Source organism: Fulmarus glacialis, unplaced genomic scaffold, assembly GCF_000690835.1.
Source record: "Fulmarus glacialis isolate BGI_N327 unplaced genomic scaffold, ASM69083v1 scaffold24922, whole genome shotgun sequence".
Lineage (NCBI taxonomy): Eukaryota > Metazoa > Chordata > Aves > Procellariiformes > Procellariidae > Fulmarus > Fulmarus glacialis.
Window position 1 is genome coordinate 7,851 of NW_009200096.1, and position 17,683 is coordinate 25,533.

At 43.2% G+C, this 17,683-nt stretch overlaps 1 protein-coding gene across 1 annotated transcript in view; it reads left to right on the forward strand.

Moving 5' to 3' along the window:
- KDR (kinase insert domain receptor (a type III receptor tyrosine kinase)) overlaps positions 1 to 17,683 on the forward strand; it is a gene marked incomplete at both ends in the record, with an annotated part of 29,852 nt that overhangs the window by 7,141 nt on the left and 5,028 nt on the right. Inside the window, 18 exon segments of the mRNA XM_009573487.1 lie at positions 1 to 76; positions 1,181 to 1,301; positions 1,896 to 2,004; positions 2,720 to 3,064; positions 3,998 to 4,144; positions 4,297 to 4,428; positions 6,091 to 6,197; positions 6,603 to 6,738; positions 7,010 to 7,114; positions 8,351 to 8,464; positions 9,690 to 9,778; positions 11,508 to 11,664; positions 13,143 to 13,243; positions 14,587 to 14,709; positions 14,847 to 14,958; positions 15,353 to 15,452; positions 15,569 to 15,674; positions 17,546 to 17,683. The exon segment at positions 1 to 76 is cut by the window's left edge and continues 40 nt beyond it; the exon segment at positions 17,546 to 17,683 is cut by the window's right edge and continues 45 nt beyond it. Of these exon segments, the coding sequence (XP_009571782.1) occupies positions 1 to 76; positions 1,181 to 1,301; positions 1,896 to 2,004; positions 2,720 to 3,064; positions 3,998 to 4,144; positions 4,297 to 4,428; positions 6,091 to 6,197; positions 6,603 to 6,738; positions 7,010 to 7,114; positions 8,351 to 8,464; positions 9,690 to 9,778; positions 11,508 to 11,664; positions 13,143 to 13,243; positions 14,587 to 14,709; positions 14,847 to 14,958; positions 15,353 to 15,452; positions 15,569 to 15,674; positions 17,546 to 17,683 (2,318 nt within the window).

The following is a 17,683-nucleotide window of genomic DNA, read 5'->3' on the forward strand; positions in this document are numbered from 1 at the left end:
CGGTCTCCGCCGTCCCGCCGCCCGCCGCCATCCTCTGGCACTGGCAGCTGGAGGAGGAGTGCACTTTCAGCCCCCAGTGAGTGCTAAGCCCTTGCCATCTTCTGCGGCTTATGTAGCTCTTGAGGGTTGCTTGGGTTGGAGGGGATTTTTTGTGTGCATCCCTTGTCCAGGCTCATTACCGAGCCCAAACTCATGGCCAATGAAGAAAAGATCATTGTACTTAATAGGCAGATCGTTGAGGCAGGCTCTGCTGAGGTCGTCTTCATCAGCCATGAGTTGCAGAGGCAAGGGCCACCCGCAGCGAGGATCCAGCAGCACCTGCGTGTTGCCGTCTTGCCTTCTTGAAGGGCATCTTGGCTTGCACGGGGTTTCAAATGCGGCTATCTGCTTGCCCTCCCCTCAGATCTCCCTGTGGGATGCAGGCCCAAAGCTCCATCCCAAACAGAGGAAATGCTGTTTATGCTAATTACGGATCTTGGTGGTGTTTTTTTTTTCTTACGCTCAAGTGCTGAGTGTGACGGTGCTCTTTATCTGTGTGAAAGTGTATCTTGGAGGAAGTGCACTGATTGATGTTGGGGAATGATAGAGAGAGTGCCTGACTGAGATTCACGCAGCTTCCCTTATCTGGGCCTGCCATAAGCCCAGATTTCCTTTTTAAAAAAAAAAAAAGGCCAGGAAAAAAAAAGCATTCTTCTTTCCTGTTGTTGTTTTTAAAATGATTTCCACTAGTTTCTTCCTTTGGTGCCTGGTTGCTTCCTACACAATGGCTACTGTCCTCAAGAAATTCTTGTAGGGAGTTCAGTGATTTCTCTGTCTCTCTGTCTTCCTTTGAACTAAATTAACTTGAATCATCCATTTATGAATGGAGGTTTGTTCCCAGAATAGCTTCTTCCCTCCAAGCATCCTGATTGAGCTGACACAGGCAGATTAAGTAGGAAATTCACCTTTCGGCTTGGGGGTTTCTTATTTTACAGACCACAAAGGTCTCAGAAGGTTAAAGGGTGCAATTTAATAGAAATGTTTCCAGAAACCTACTCTTCCCTCCGAGATGCAAGCTGTGGCCAGTGGTGCATCTGATTTGTAGATAAATATCTGCATATTATAAAGAGAACACAAAACCATTCTCTTGGAGAGCGAATATTCGTCTTCTCTAATGCATATGTCTCTACTTATATCTCAGGAAAGTTCGCTCAGGAGCTAATCCGTATGCATGCAGGAAATGGAAAGTGATCTCGGAGAGAAAGGGTGGGAATCAGGTTGAAATTAAGCACCGAGTCGTTACTATTGCCGGGAAAACAAAGGTGAGCAGATTTTCTTTTCTGTTGGTTGGGTATGATTAGCCCTGTTCATCAGTCCACACATCTGGAAATATATCACTAGAGATGAGACTCTTTTCACCTAACGTTAAACTTGGGGCTCTACTCCCAGCTAGTCATGTAAGCTTCTGCTAAAGCCAGTAGACAGAGGTAGACACTTTCAAGTCCTTTAGATACTGACCCCGAGTGAGTCTCCACTGAGGAACATAACTTAGGTTTCAGTGCTTACCTTTTAGCTGTCTGAAGTTAGATGAGTTAATCTTACCAATTAACTGTAATAGGAAGAAGCTGGAGAGACTGAAGAGCGGAAGAAGTTGTAGGTGCAGCATTTATTAACACATATACTGAAGTCTGCCTTCTGGCAGGCTGCTTTTTCGTGTTGTCTTTTGCCTGATCGTTACAGACTTAAGGAAAAACCCGTAAACATCAGGAGGGGACTGTGCTCCTGCTGTGCCATGGATTTGTGCTGTGGAGGGATTTTCGGTTGTGCAGATACCTACAGAGCTGTTGAGGTGGTCGGGCTCACGTACGTACTTTAGTACTGACGTGGTATGAAATTGCTCAATTGTTCTTTTGTAGACTGTGAGCACCCTCGTGATTCAAGCGGCGAATGTGTCTGCTTTGTATAGATGTATGGCTACGAACAGAGCTGGGTCAAGTGAGAGAGTTATCTCCTTTCATGTGACCAGTAAGTATACCCTGTTGAGGACAGCCATGTTAAATTAATGTTATTTCGTCTGTTTTGCTAATGATAGGTGTTTGAACGTTGTTGTCCGATTCCTGTCCTTTATAAAATCGTTTCGTTCTTTAGAAATTTAGGTTTTTCTAAGGTTTTCCTAATGCAGCCTTTAAAGTCATCACCTAAATTCAGCCAAGTGGTTAGTTCTGCTGGCATCAGTGGAGTGGCAGTCCCGTGAAAATGATGCAAAATGGGCACTGTTGTCCCAAGAGTGATTGTTATTGGGCTTCTGCAGTCACTTAAAAGAGCTACAGAGAAATTGTGGTAGTGTCACAAAATGAGTAAAGACGTACTGTAATAACATTTTCAAAAACAGTTGCAAAGAGCTTCTGTCTTTGAAAATCAGTCCCCATATTCACATGCTGAAGTAATATTTTAATCCAAATCTAAAAATGAACTATAAGATAACGCTAAGAATCGTCTTAGGTTACCAGAGGTTTCTACAGTAAGAGGAACTATATTCATTACACAGGCTTTTCTTTGGCCCATTTTAAATGAGATTGTACTCTTTACATAAATGATTGATTTTTCAGTGTTTTGTTTCCTTATTTACAACTGGGCAAGGTGCGGATAAGGCTATATTTGTAAAACGGCTTTTTCAAGTTACTGTTGGCAACAAAATGTGCAACATAATAGGAATTTCTTTTATTTTTTTAACTTGCAGGGGGTCTTGAAATTAATCTCCAGCCTCGGAATCAGCTCACAGAGAAGGATAACATGTCCTTGCAATGCACAGCGGACAAATTCACCTTTGAGAAGCTATCGTGGTACAAACTCAGTGCTCATGCTTCGCAGACTCCCTTTGGAGGGCTGCCCATGCCTGTCTGCAAGAACCTCAATGCTCTCCAGAAGCTGAATGCAACAGTTTCAAATACCAATGGTGAAAACGTCACCTTAGAGCTCATCCTCCGTAACATCTCCCTCCAGGACGGCGGAGACTATGTTTGCATTGCTCAGGACAAAAAGGCTAAAACACAGCACTGCCTGGTGAAGCACCTCACTGTTCAAGGTACAGATCTCTTACTGTGAACCAAAATGGGTGTTTGTGTAGGAAAATAACTGCAGTGGTGTCAGTTTCTGGTATCTCCAGGTCTTGCATGTGTTGGCTTAGTGGCGCACTCAGTTTGTTAAATAGATTTAGACCGTTTGTGGTAACACACAGGTCTGGGTCTTGTCTGGGCAGCAGAGACTTACTATTTCATCACTACCACTGAGGAAACACTGACTGAGCCACTGTGCTGTGCAAGGAGATGAGTTTGGCTTTTGCACAAATAATGGCGTGTGATTTGCTCAATAACTTCTCAATGTTATTTTTCAAAACACGTTTTTCCCTCTAGTTGTATATGCATGTGTGTATTCATAGCATTAATGCTACTGCTTTGTGTAACTGACTCTTGAGTTTGAAGTAGTGTCTATAATTTGAAACTGTCACGAAGTGATGCTGGTATTCAGGCGCAAGCAATGCAAGCTGAAAATAATTGGCTTTTCACACAAATAGTGGTGGCTTTGCTTTGGGATCTAGACATCTAGACTGATTAGGCAGATTCAGGAAAATATCTACCCACGTTCATGGGCTGTCCTGAATGGACGTTTGATGGACCAGCAGTATCAGACTTCTCGTCATGACCCTGGAAATAGAAACGTGAGGGAAGCAAATTCTCACCTATTCCCTCTTCCCTCAGCAGCCTGAGCAGTTATGAATTAAACCATCTAAAGCAGGTTACATCAATACTGTTAAAATTTTCTTGGCTATTATCATTTTTTCATGTCACGTGGAAGTTTAACTATGATCTTAACACGAACGCTGTGGCTGTCGGTGTTATAAAAGGATTTGAGACTTTGTTACTAGGCCAAGCGTGTAGCGTGTCATCAAGTGCTATTACTGCAAAAATGGATGTTTTCTTTAATGGTCAGTAATTTTGCCATATTTTTGAACCAACAGAGCCCATGGCACCCACACTTGTAGGAAATCTGGAAAATCAAACAACAAACATTGGTGAAACCATAGAAGTGTCATGCACAGCGAATGGCATTCCTCCTCCAAACATCATGTGGTTTAAAAACAACGAAACCCTCGTTGAAGATTCAGGTGAGGATTGCTCCTTTGCTATAATTTTCTATCACTTAAAGGCTTTCTTTCATGGGACTCACTGCTGATTTTCACCATGAAAAGTTTCATTTTGAATTTTTAACACAAAGTGGCATAAAAATAGCAGAACTAAGAATCATTATTTTTTCCAGGTATTGTTTTGAAAGATGGAAACAAAACACTAACCATACGTCGGGTGAGGAAAGAAGATGGAGGGCTATACACCTGCCGTGCCTGCAACGTCCTGGGATGCAGAAAAGCAGTGGCTTTTTTTTCAGTGGAAGGTTAGTGTTAGCTTCTTTTCCAATCGTGCATGAAATCTTTATAATCACTAAAAGGAAGATCTACTGGCTATCCTGATCGGAGATCTGAAAATACATCATGAGATTTGCAAAAAGTCCTGACCATTCCTATCAAGCTCAAATTGGGTTCTGTCATAGCCATCGTAATCCCAGCTGTTGAGGCTGACGCTTTCTCCTCCCTAATGTTGTTCAGTGCTTTTCAACAAAAGCTGAATCTATCTTACTTGTGGTTGCAAAGAAAACTCTGCCAGTCTATATTACATACAAGCCTATACAACAGACCCTACCTAAACCTGCAGATATCCTCGGGCATTTCTATTGTCTTGGTAACATAATTGTCGTACTATGTTTTTTAACAGTTGTAACTTTTTAAACTATGTCATTGCTGTCACAGCATCTAAGAAAAACAGAGTGAAGACTTTGTGCAGTCTGTTGTGATTGCTGTCCCATTTCAGTCATAGGAACAAGTTGCAGTTTTGGGTTAGGGGACTCTAGCCTTAGTCCACCAAGCTCTGAAAGTAGCGTTTGTGAGACCCATCTCTCACTTGTTCCAGTCCTATTATGGCACACACTGAATGCAATTTGCAATAATAAACAATAAATCCTAACAACAGGTTAGTCGGCAGTCTGAGTAGCTGGAACCATGATGGACTTTCCACCAAGAGTTGCAATGAGAAGCCTCGAACTAAAAGCTCCTTGCCCTTGATATCAGTACATTTACAAAATTTAGTCCCTGAATCCTTCACAAACCTCTGTCTTATAAGTCAGGGTGATTGTCCGATCTGTTCTGTTAAGGTAATTAGAGCGGTATCCTGTTATTCTTACAGGTCCCATTAGGATATTAAGATGTTGGGCAATATGTTTACATCGGGTGGAAATTATCTGCAGCTGACATCAAAGTAGTTTTCAGCTGATGTGGTTGGGGCATGTCTGTAAAAGTTGGAAATCTGTGTAGGACATACTGTTTTACTCCAAGAAATTTATAGTGCAGCTCATTGGGGTCATGCAATGGAGTGTGCTATTGTGTAGGAAAATCTGTATGGTGCAAAGGATGAAATACAGGAGCATGATGTGGCGAACAGGAGCTGAAGAAGAGAGCTGCCTCTGCGCATTAATAGATGTTCAAGTTTATCTGCTGGAGACTATTATATTGGAAAAGGGATGTTGTAAATAAGACCGTATTTTCATGTGTTCTTGTAAAACCACTTTTTTTCATGCCCCAGCTGATGTATGTAAAGAGACAAGAGAGAGATTGTTCTCTGGGTCATTCTCACAGCACTTTATTTACTATATGATGGGTTTTTTTCAGTTTCTGGAGAAAGACTCATTCATTTTGAGTATTCTAAAACAATGATTTCTTTTTAAAATGTGAGATTTTACTTTTTTATGTTTGCCAAAGGTCCAGACACTGTCCTTGGAACAAAGCTGATGCTAAGAAATTGGGTGGTGTGTAAAACAGCTCGAAACTAAGTATAATATTCCAACATAAAAACCCAAGCTTTTTGTTTTGCTTTCGTTTCCTTGCTCCATGGTGTACTTTTAAAACGAACCATCAGAACAAGGACCTCCATTCTCTGCTTTAATGAATGCACAAAACTAATACGCTTCCAACTATCACTCAGATATTCATTTATTTCTTCCCAGGCGCTGAAGAGAAAACAAATCTGGAGCTCATTATCCTCGTTGGCACTGCAGTGATTGCCATGTTCTTCTGGTTGCTTCTTGTAATCATCCTCCGGACCGTTAAGCGGGTAATGAAAAAATTCTCGTACTGTCCTATCAGCACTGGTCTTGCATGACAAATGAGAGCTGACTTGAGGCCTTTTGTGTCGTTTCTTTCCATTGTTCTTAAATCAACAGACACATTTTTTCTCTCCATGCCGTAACATTCTTGCCTGGAACCGGGGGCACAGAAATTTGTTTTTAATTGAACAGGCCCTCACAAGAGAAAAAATGTTTCAGCTGGTTTTGTTTATCAAAAAAAAAAAAAAAAGCAAGTAATTAACGGTGATCACACTCACAATGACATGGCGTAGGGAAACAGTAGCCTGGCATTTCTGGGAAATAGTGGAACACCACAAAGTGAGAAAATGGCACTTTGCCTGCACATCACCAGCAAAAAAATCTGTGCAACTACAACTAATACCATTTTCCAGGCCAATGGAGGGGACATGAAGACTGGCTACTTGTCAATCATCATGGATCCTGACGAAGTCCCTATAGACGAGCACTGTGAACGGCTCCCGTATGATGCCAGCAAGTGGGAGTTTCCCAGAGACCGGCTAAAGCTAGGTGTGTCTTCATTGCATGAGCCATTTAGTGATACTGCAGCCAGCCCTGTGCTGGGGGGTGTTTCAGGTCCTGGCTTGCCGTGGGGCTGCCCTGATGCAGGAGCCCCAGGTGGGCTCTGTGGTCCCGAAGGATATAACACATCCTCTCCCCATTATCAGCCCTCTGTTAATTTCTGATACATAAGTTCAGTTTAGAGTTGCTGTTTATTCTGCATCTTTCGCCTACTGTGCCAAGCAAATAAATCGGAGTATGTTCATCTTCTCATTTCAAGGTAAACCTCTTGGTCGTGGAGCTTTTGGCCAAGTCATAGAAGCAGACGCGTTTGGGATCGACAAAACTGCTACCTGCAAAACAGTGGCAGTCAAAATGCTTAAAGGTAAAAATGATGACTAAAACTTCACCTTGAATACACAATATAGGGATAATTGCCAATACTATAACCAGTAGATAGAAAAAAATCAAAGTGTTTGTACCAATGGTGTATACAAGTTTAGCTTAACAGTTGGTGTCATGAAGCAATGATTAGGGAAAGTACATGCCTTTACCTCATCGATAATTGGAGCAATATGATTGTGGTTTCTTAGCCATTGCTTTATAGATCTAGTCAGGTTCAGAATATAAACTTGCTCCTGCAGGCAATTTGCAGGTGTCCATTTTTGCCTTACGCAGCCTGGTAGGGAGCTTTCTGCAAGTCTCAGACAATGGCTTAGACATGCTCCAAAACGAGTAATAGTTTTGAACAGCTTTCTCTTCACTTTAAATCATATTATAGTGCCTCGCATTCACCACAGGAAAGTTGAAAGCTGTGGTTCCCAGACACACTGTTCCTGAGGAGGACATAGCTGGGGCAGCAAAATGGGGCTCCCAGTAGCCAGGGGCTGTATCCCACCCTATGGTGTACTGGAGGAAGGGTGGGAAAGCCAGGGCATTTCTGACAGTACAGTGTGAGCAGTTGCAAGCACAGGCAAGACCTGTTGCAGACTCATTGCAATGGGATGCGCATGCAGTAACGACAATAAAAATTAGAAAACCCTGTCCCTCCAGCTTCCTAGTGCTCAGGTAGCCTGCAGAAAGCTGCCTCCTCCGCCCCTCTCTCCCCACTGCTTCAGCTCTTTCCTCTTCTCCTTCTATCCCTGCGGGATGAGGACACCAGCCATGTCTCTAGGCTTTTGGTGAGGCTGCAGGGTCAGGCATGTTTGGCCCTGGCCCTATCTCCCCCAGTCCGTGGACCCATTGGACCTTTAGCATGGACCCCAGCAAAGGCTATGGGACAATGTTTCTAGCTCTTCTTGGCTGGGAGAGTCAAACGGCAGAGTACAAACTGCTCAAAAGGTCTGTAGGAAAAAAGATGTTTGCTAATCTGGACTGTTTGTGTCCCTGTTTTGATGTACTGCCCTTGGTAAACTTTGGAAAATGTTTAAAAGCAGAGCAAAACCAACCCTGTCATGCATGTGCCTAGCTTTCATCAGTGTCCTGCAGCATAGCTGATCCAGGCTACCAGCCAATAAGACTTCTCACTAGATGGGCTGGAAAAATAACAGAAGAGAACACAGAGGAGGGGAAGACCTTTCTGTCTGTGATGCTCCTGATCTGTGTTGTTTTACCTCTGCAGAGGGTGCAACCCATAGTGAGCATAGAGCGCTTATGTCGGAGCTGAAGATCCTCATTCATATTGGCCACCATCTCAACGTTGTCAATTTACTTGGAGCCTGCACAAAGCCAGGAGGTGAGTAGCTTCTCAGTGGGTGGAAAGGTGCTAATGAAAACTCTAATTCTGCCATTTGTGCTGCATAGAAAATTGAGTTTCAAAATTAAGATCTAGAAGAAATTGTCGTCTTCTTTTAAAAAGAGATTCTGATAAGAGTGAGCAGGTCCAGAGGTGGAATAAGGGCTCAGAAGTCCTGAGTTCTACATCCAGCTCCATCCCTTAGTTGTTCTATCACTGCTTTTCTGTACTTCAGATCCGCTTTCATAGTGGACATCCCACGTGTAACAGACTTTGGGTCTGAGTCTAATACCAGATTTAACAAGTTGGTCTTATGCTTGTCACCGGCTACAGTGCAGTTGCAAGCTGTGACTTCCCTCCCTGGCTTTGGGTGGGCTGTGGGTGCCTGTGTGTGTGTGTAGGAGGGGAGATTGCAATTTGGAGTCCAGCTCTGGGTGGATGAACTTATTTTACTTTATAATCAGGGACAGATGTTTCGTTTAACAAATCCAGCACTGCACGCTAATTTGGAAGAAATTCAGTGTAAAGTAACTCAGTAATAATTTTTCAGGGAAGCTAACTTGTTGGCTTACTGTGGATCAGAATTTAATTTGTAAAGTTCCATGACAGAAGTGCAGTAGTTGAAGGAAACATAGTCCATAAATATTTCTTTCCTTGTTTATTCCATAACAAAATAGGCATGGCCAGTATCTGGAACCTAGGATGGAAATTTATCGTTGTAGCATATGCCTATATGAAGCAATTTGAGCATGAAATACCACATTTGGACTGTATATTAAGGCATCTGAGATCGAGATTCCTGTTTTAAGTTTTTAGGACTTAAACTGCCCGCATAAAAATGCATGGATAATCATGTATGTACTTTATTGCAGATGAGTGGTTAATTGCACTGAAGTTCATTCAAATATGTATGTCGCATCCTTACAATTGCAATTAGCATAGGCAGTTATTTGCACTTTAAGTATAAGCACAGCACTACACATTTTCACATATGAAATTAGGCCTGTGATTTTCAAAAGTATGTACTCTCTTTTCCTTCCTTATACAGCAGAAAAGGAATCACTTCCCGGCTTTGATTAGATTTTTTTTTATTACTGGTATTTTTAAAAACCTCTGGCTAGTAGAATGCTTTTTGAAATGTATGTATTTCTAGCCACAAATTATGCTGTGAGATAAGGAGGGATATAAATGGTCTTTCTAAGGAATTGCTTTATGTGTTATCCAGGCCCACTCATGGTGATCGTGGAATATTGCAAGTTTGGAAATCTGTCAGCTTACCTACGGAGCAAGAGGAGTGAATTTGTCCCGTACAAGGTAAGGAGTCGAGGTTAACATCGTAATGTTTGATTTGGTGGGTTTTTTCCACACACGATGTTTCTGTTTCTAGTGCCGACTGTAGTGGCAATCCTTGGGGACGCTCAATATCTAGTACTTCTCATGGGAATGAGAGATGGCAAAGACATCAGAGGTCATCTAGTCTTTCCCCTGGCCCCTGCAATGTAGCTCTTTTGTTATTGTTAGCTTAAAATGTGCAAAGGAACTGGGCTTCCACTATTTCCCTTGGCAGGTTATTCTACACTTGGCCGTATCTGTCAGGAAGTTTTTTCTGATTATCAGCCTGAATTTTTTCCTTTCTTAGTTAAGCTCCAGACCACCTTAAATAACTGCAGTCCCTGCTTAGTGTATATATCCATCAGATACCCGTAGGTATCTTCTGTCACGTGATTATCCTTTCTGCTATCCCCTTGGTTCATTGCTGAACCAGGCTATACATTTTTTTTGCTCTTAATCATTTTGTGTAAGTGATGTATCTCATGAGTTTACATTCAGCTTTTCACCTCCCAAGTCCTTTCCAAAGGCGAGTTCCCATCACAACACCCCCTCTTTGCACCCCGGTTTGAAAGGCGAGCGGGGATGGAGATTGGCATTTTCAAACTCATTTCTGGTCGCCTGTGAGGGGGTCTGATTTCTGGAGAGGGTTGGGAGGATCCATCCCCTCCGAGGGTCAGATTGGTGGATGAAGAGCATGGCTGCAGCACCCAGCACCGAGCATCACGCTCGGCACCCTCCCCTTTTTACCCACAGCCGGGAGGGAGGCCCCTGGGCTGTGCTCTGCCACGCTGGTAGACCCGAACTTCAGTCTTCCTGCAGCTGCCGTGTTTAGATAAGAGCTTCTTCAAACTGCTCGTCGGTTCTCCAGGGGGTTATTTTTCTTTATCCTTGGAGTCATTGTTTACTATTTTATATTGGCAAAGGCAACTGGCTGCATCCTCTTGTGAGGTAAAAAGGATAAACAAATATCTGAGAGGCCTTGAAGGAAGAGGCAGGGTTTCACAAGGGTGCTGACCCTTGCTTACACAAGCGGTGGGAATGGGAATCGGCAACGGAAAAAACCAGCCCTGCCAGGGCAGAAAAGTCACCAAACTGAAGCAGGAGAAAATGGAAACATGGTGGAGGAAGCCTGCGGGGCTGGCATCCTCCCTAGGGGTATTCAGTGGCTTAGGGGAAGAAGGAAATAAATCAGATCTTGAGGGCTGCTAGGGTTTTGGCGAAGGTAAAGGTTTAGCGGAAGGGTCTTTGCAGCAGCGCGAGGTAAAGCCGTAGCAGTACGGAGAGGCTCAAGAGTATGAGAGGGGATCTGGCAGCATCCACACGTGCTTCAGAAGTGGTGGGCACCAGGGGGCTGAGAAGGCCAGCTCGTCAGCGTGCATTTATTCCCAAGCACGTGGGTATGTTGATGGGGGGCAGCTGGGAGGATGCGGGAGCAGGCTAAAGCCATGCTGTGGAGTGGCAGAGGGTACTTGAGCTGGTAAGCCTGCATGGCCGTAGGTTGGGGTTTGCCGGTGCTGTCACGGCGCCAGCCTGGTGCCCCAAACAGAGCTGTCCTGGAGCAGAACGGCCGATCATGCCAGTGCTGGGCTGCCCTCCCTGCCTTCAGTGGTGCCCGTGGCACAGACTGTGGGGAGCATCATTGCCTCTCCTGAGGAAGCTTCTGGCATGCTTTCTGCTTCTGATTTCTCCTACCCACCCCTCACATTTCTAGACCAAAAGTGCCAGGTTTCGGCAGGGGAAGGAGAACTACGTTGGTGATGTCTCCGCCGACCTGAAGCGACGGTTGGACAGCATCACGAGCAGCCAGAGCTCAGCAAGCTCTGGCTTTGTGGAGGAGCGGTCCCTGAGTGATGTGGAAGAGGAGGACGGTAGGATATGTCTTCTCCTGGTGTTGGAACAGCTGTCACTGGTGGGGGCTGATGAGGGACATTGGGGACCGTGTGATTTCCAAAGCTCACTCAAAACTGTGTGCGGGGTATTTCCTGAATAACCAAAGTTCCTGAGCTGTGGATCTTCTAGTTCAGCATCCCAAACCCCTCAGCCCAATCCCAGGTAATGTCCTGTCTGAAGAGGGTGCAGTTTTAGTGCACTGCCTTTTGGAGATCCGTCTATTTAATGTCCCAGTGTCTTCAGGGAAAATCGCAGAGCACAAACTCCGAAGGCAGTGCAGAGAGGGATGTGCCAGGGTGCTAACTGAATTTCCTCAATGTTTACCCAGAAGTTAAATATCGTGAAATGCCATCTGCTTCACTGCTTATTAGCAGAGAAATTGATTTGCCTTCCCTCTGCGCAGGTGGTCTGTCAGGAACAGGAAACCTGTATTATCCGCTCATTCAAATCCTCCCCTGGCTAGACATACCCTCTGCAGCGGTTTCACTGATGCATTTGCCATGTTCTCCTTTGGCAGAGACAGCACAAAGTGTCAGTGCTGCCAGCATGTTTCAGAGACTGCTGATTTCAGCAGGCGGTGGGATCAGACTGGTCAGGAGGGAGGCTGTAGCTCAACTGCCCATACCTCGGCTTCTAGTAAAAATCATTTAATGCAAAGAAAAACATGTTAACAGGGAGGATGATCTCGTGGTTTCAATGCGATCCTAATAGGTAATGATGTCAGGCATGAACTTTGTGCATTTCCACGCCGTTTTAGTCCTTTTCAGACCTCTCTGGTGTGACCACTGACCCTCTGAGCTGGGATGTTGTTAGAAGTATGTAGACCTAAAGCAGACCTTGAGACGAGGGTTTTAGCCACCAGTGTTTTAGTTCTTGGTAGATTTCTTCTTAAAATCAAGCGCTGATTAAAGTAATTGAATTTTTTATTTCAAAAACCTAGGTATCTTTGTTGGATGCTTGAGTACATTATTCCTCCAGGTCACTAGAGGATGAGGTTAGGCTTCTTCTACCCTAAATTAGTACGGCTTTTTGCCAAATTGAAGTCTTTCTCCCCATGGCATATTCTTTCCCGTGAGGACTAGGTGAGGCCTCCCTCTTATCGGTTTCCAAATTCAACTGCTGAAACCACAGCAAGCCTTTCCTGTTCTAGGAACTTGTGAGCTGAGTTTTGGTTGTTTTTCTTTTGGGATTGTTTCGCAAATCTTTCCACTGGTGTGAACTCTGGAAATAAGCAAGGAGGCCTGGGGTATAACCCATCATCTCAAAATTTATTTTACACAGGACTAGTTTGGTGTAAAATGTGTTGTTAGTGATAATTATACAGCCAAAAAAGGGGGCTTGGTTTGCTCTTCCAGTTCAACGTGGCATAAGGTTAAGATGGACTTTTGCCTGAGAAGTAGTTATGGGTGAAATCAGTGACAAAGGGCATGTTTGACTGTTGTCTGATTCTTTGCAGCTGGTCCTGAAGACCTTTGCAAGAACCCTTTGACCATGGAGGACCTCATCTGTTATAGCTTCCAGGTGGCGAGGGGAATGGAGTTCTTGGCTTCACGCAAAGTAAGGAACTTCTCAGGAAGAGTGGCATGTTATTTATTTGACTGTAGGAAATAGTGCTGTGGGTCTATAGAAGGAAACAGCATGTTCATCTTTGGACTAGCAGTCATCTGCAACATTTTCTTTTTGCTCTAAGACATACTCGAATCATTAATACTACAGAGTGAAACAGCCCATGCATTTATTGACACAAATGTTAGTGATCTGTATAAGGTTTATGGGTCACCGATTCATAGAAAAATGGTTAAGTAGTTGGAGGAGGGGAGCTGACTTATGAGGACGATTAAAAGAATTAGGGACAAATCTCTGGTAACCGAAGCTAAACTAAAGGAGTTTGCTCTGAGGAGGTTGCCTGTAACTCGTGCAGTGGGATTGGAAGGGCAGCGTGAAGAGAGATGATGCTCATCTATGAAACTTCGTGGATGACTCCTTGGAGAGTCTCTTGCCAAAGACACCCTGGCAGTCAATAGCACCTCACCTGCATTTTGGCCTTCTAGAAGTGCTTTTCTGTGGTTTGATCCTAAATACATATAGTACATGTTTCAAAGGATGTAAATTCCAGCAAGAGCGAGGAATTGCCTGCAGTTGTATAGAAACAAAAAGTACTTAGAAATGGGAAAAGGAAATAGAAGCAGGGAATATAACTCTGCTCTAGAGTGCAGGCTAGGCGTTCGAGAGCAGACTTCAGAGTCTTTTCTAAAAACATACATTTGTCTACATTTTATACATACTGGTTGGTGTATATATGTAAAAGGATGTCTTTCCAGGATCTGTATTTCTAGGCCATACTAGAAGCAAATCTGCAGCCGCTTTCAGAGCCTGGCTTTTTTACTTCAAGCTATTGAGGCTTGAGTTTTGAAGTCTTCAGGTTGTTGGCTAAGCTGTCGTTCTGCATAGGTAAAGGCATGAACTTTTCTGTCTGTAGTCAAGATTAATTTGTGTTGGAATCAAATCGGTGTTTTAGTGTGGTAGGTTTTTCAGGGAGAGAGTGGAGTACACAAATTTGAGTGAACCTAAGTAAATCTAAAGGTAATCAGATCTGAACCTGTTTTGTGTCAGCTTCTTAGGATAATTAATTAGCTAACTTCAAAGGCCCTCTCTGCATAGTGGATAAACAGATGTATGTTTGGACTTGGGAACACAAGTTTCCCTGAGCCAAATCAGTTGTGACCATCAAAAAAGCACTTACAGTCAGTAACTGTTGTTGCTGAGGTTTCTTTTTCTTAAAAGGTTTGAAGAATTATCTGGCCTTTGAGGGTAGGAGAGCACATATGTGAAAGAGATCAGCCCCGTGGACAGAGCTGTGACAACAGGCAGCGTATAAAGTTGTTTACTTCTCTTTGCAGTGCATCCACAGGGACCTGGCTGCTCGTAATATCCTCTTGTCAGACAATAACGTGGTCAAAATCTGTGATTTTGGCTTGGCTCGAGACATCTACAAAGACCCAGATTACGTCAGGAAAGGAGATGTAAGTTTCAGATTCTCTGTTTGAGAGAGAATTAATATGAAGTCAGGACTCCTTTTTTTTTTCACCTTAAATGGGTTTGTGGAAACTCAGTGTTTTGCTAAACTGTGATACCTTTTTGTTTATGGAAATGCTTTCAGGCCAGACTACCCCTAAAATGGATGGCACCAGAAACCATTTTTGATAGAGTATATACCATTCAGAGTGATGTATGGTCCTTTGGAGTTCTGCTGTGGGAAATATTTTCATTAGGTGAGTCACTTTAATTTTACTGAGCCATCTTAAATTTTAAACAACAGAGTCTGAAGAAAACATTCAAAGTGTTCTTGGATCCTCTTTAGCATGTCTTTTTTACTTCTTGAAAAATTCCTGTTTATTTTCTCCATCAAAATAAAATACTCAAATTTCCTTAAAAATGCAAATGTAGGAACATGGACTTGAGATGCTTCTTCATACAATTTCAGTATGTGATTATGTGCCTCATTTACTCAATCAGTTGCTGTTGTCATCATAAATATAAATTGTTTGCACATACAAATATACTGAATTACCTTATTAACTCAGGCCATAGCGAATTACTTGTTTGAAAATTAATCCCAGAATTTAAGAGTCTAATGCATTAAAATTACCGTTGCTCTCATTTTAGGCGCATCGCCATACCCTGGAGTGAAAATTGATGAGGAATTTTGCAGAAGATTGAAAGAAGGAACAAGAATGAGAGCACCAGACTATACAACACCAGAAATGTGAGAAACTGTTCTTCCAGCTGCCCACATTTACCCCACAATAATAGCAGGTGCTTGAGCAAGCAATAGGTGCTGTTTTCTTCATGCTGATATTTTAATGGGCTTTGTTCTTCTAGGTACCAAACAATGCTGGATTGCTGGCACGGAGATCCTAAGCAGAGACCAACTTTTTCAGAGCTGGTGGAGCACCTGGGGAATTTACTGCAAGCCAATGTCCGTCAGGTACATGAAATGTATTCTCTGGTTGCTAAAACCACCAGCTGAACCCTGCCTGTCCTGCCAGCCACCACGAAATCCCACAGTCGGGTACTGTCTGCTGAAGCCGTCGGGGAGCCTGGGCTTCTTCCACTGCTCCCGTTACTGACCGGCAGTTGGGGCAACTGGCAGAGGAGAATGACCTGGGGGAGAAAGATTGCAGAGGTCTGTTGTGGTAACCAAAAGCCCCCTTGCCGTGCCAGCAAGGGCTTCCCGTGACACCGCCACTGTGGTTACTTAGCTGTCTTGCTGAGGAGTTGTTGGCACAGGCTCAATTCCCTGCTCTGCTGCCCATTTCTCTGCGTACTGCAGAGCCATTTCGGCAGGTAGCTCCTGTTGATCTTACTGTGCCAAAGATAGATATCTTAGCATATGTGAGGATGTGGGACGCAGTGTTTTTAATGACTCTTCTGGAAGATAAGGATACAGGCATTTCACTGCCTGTCAGCAGCTCCACGTGGATAAGCGTATTAAGACTTGTCCAGTGTACAGGCATTGTGGTCAGAGAGCCCACTGCTTCCAGGTGGGGTACACGGGCCTCCTTCCCTCCTTGGTTCTCCATCTTACGTCTCCCTCTTCACGCACCACAAATGTGGACAAGGCCAGGGCAATAGATGTGAGCACTCGGAAGAAGAAAGCTGGATTTTGCCACATGCTCTCCTGTTAGACTAGTTCTCCCTTTCCAACCTATTGGTAGTGATGGGAATTACCTGTCCTTCCAAAGTATCGTGTCTTCTGTGCATACCAAAACTCAGAAAGGATAGAATTTGTTCACTTTCCTACAGAGCAGCTCGAATCTTATGTATCACAGAATCATGGCTGGCTGAGGTTGGAAGAGACCTCTTGAGGTCATTGGTCCAAACCCCTGCTCAAAGCACCTACACCTGGTTGCCCAAGACCATCTCCAGGTGGTTTTTTAATATCTCTGAGGATGGAAACTCCACAGCCTCTCTGGGCAACCTGTGCTAGTCCTCGGTCACCCTCACAGTAAAAAACGTGTTCAGAACATACTGTACGTATATTTGCCCATAACCTAATATGGTTGGATTACTAATGATTTAGACTCTCTTGTCATAAACTGTAGTGTACTGTGACTATATAGGACAAACGTGATTTACTGTCTGATAGCTAATAGCTAATCATACATGTGTCATATTGTAGTCCAAAAGGGATAAATGCAAAAAAATTAGAGAAAAGAGGAAATCTACAAAATTATTTCTTACGGGACTATAAATAGGTGTGCGGTACCGAAGGATGCATAATCCATTTTTTCTCTTCGTACTTTAAAGCAGAAATATAAACAAGTGGAAGAAATTTTTTAAAATATTATTGTTGTTATTCACATCAAGTTACATGCCAAAGTATTGATAGAAAACTTCTTTTTTTGCTATCTCCATTTCATTCTTTTTTTCATTTACTTCTTATGCTTAATTTAGGCTTTATGATTCATATGCTGTAGTCCAACTCAATCTCACTTTCAATTTAAGGTTATTTTTTTCCCTCAGGGTCGTGTTCTTTGCATCATTGCAATTCAAACATTACTAAGATTTAAATTTTTTATTTCAAAGACATCAAGAAAAAGTTCAGTTTACGCATTATGTTACGGTATGTCACATCTCTTTTTTTTTATTGAAAAATACTTGGCAGTGGCTCTTACTAAGTTTCCCTCTTTTAATGAAGGTGCTCCTGAGAGGGTAGTAGAATGCTCATAGTTTAATAAAACAACCAAGGTAGCTCTGTTGGGCTGCTGCATTCTCCACATATGTTGTGTAGCTGTTTATGTCTGTGTATCTCTGTAGCCTTATTTAATTTTTGTATTTTTTCACTGCATTCTACAGGATGGTAAAGACTACGTTGTCCTTCCTTTGTCAGTATCGCTGAATACGGAAGAGGATTCGGGTCTCTCTCTCCCAACTTCACCTGCTTCCTGTAGGGAGGAAGAGGAAGTCTGTGATCCTAAATTCCATTATGACAAC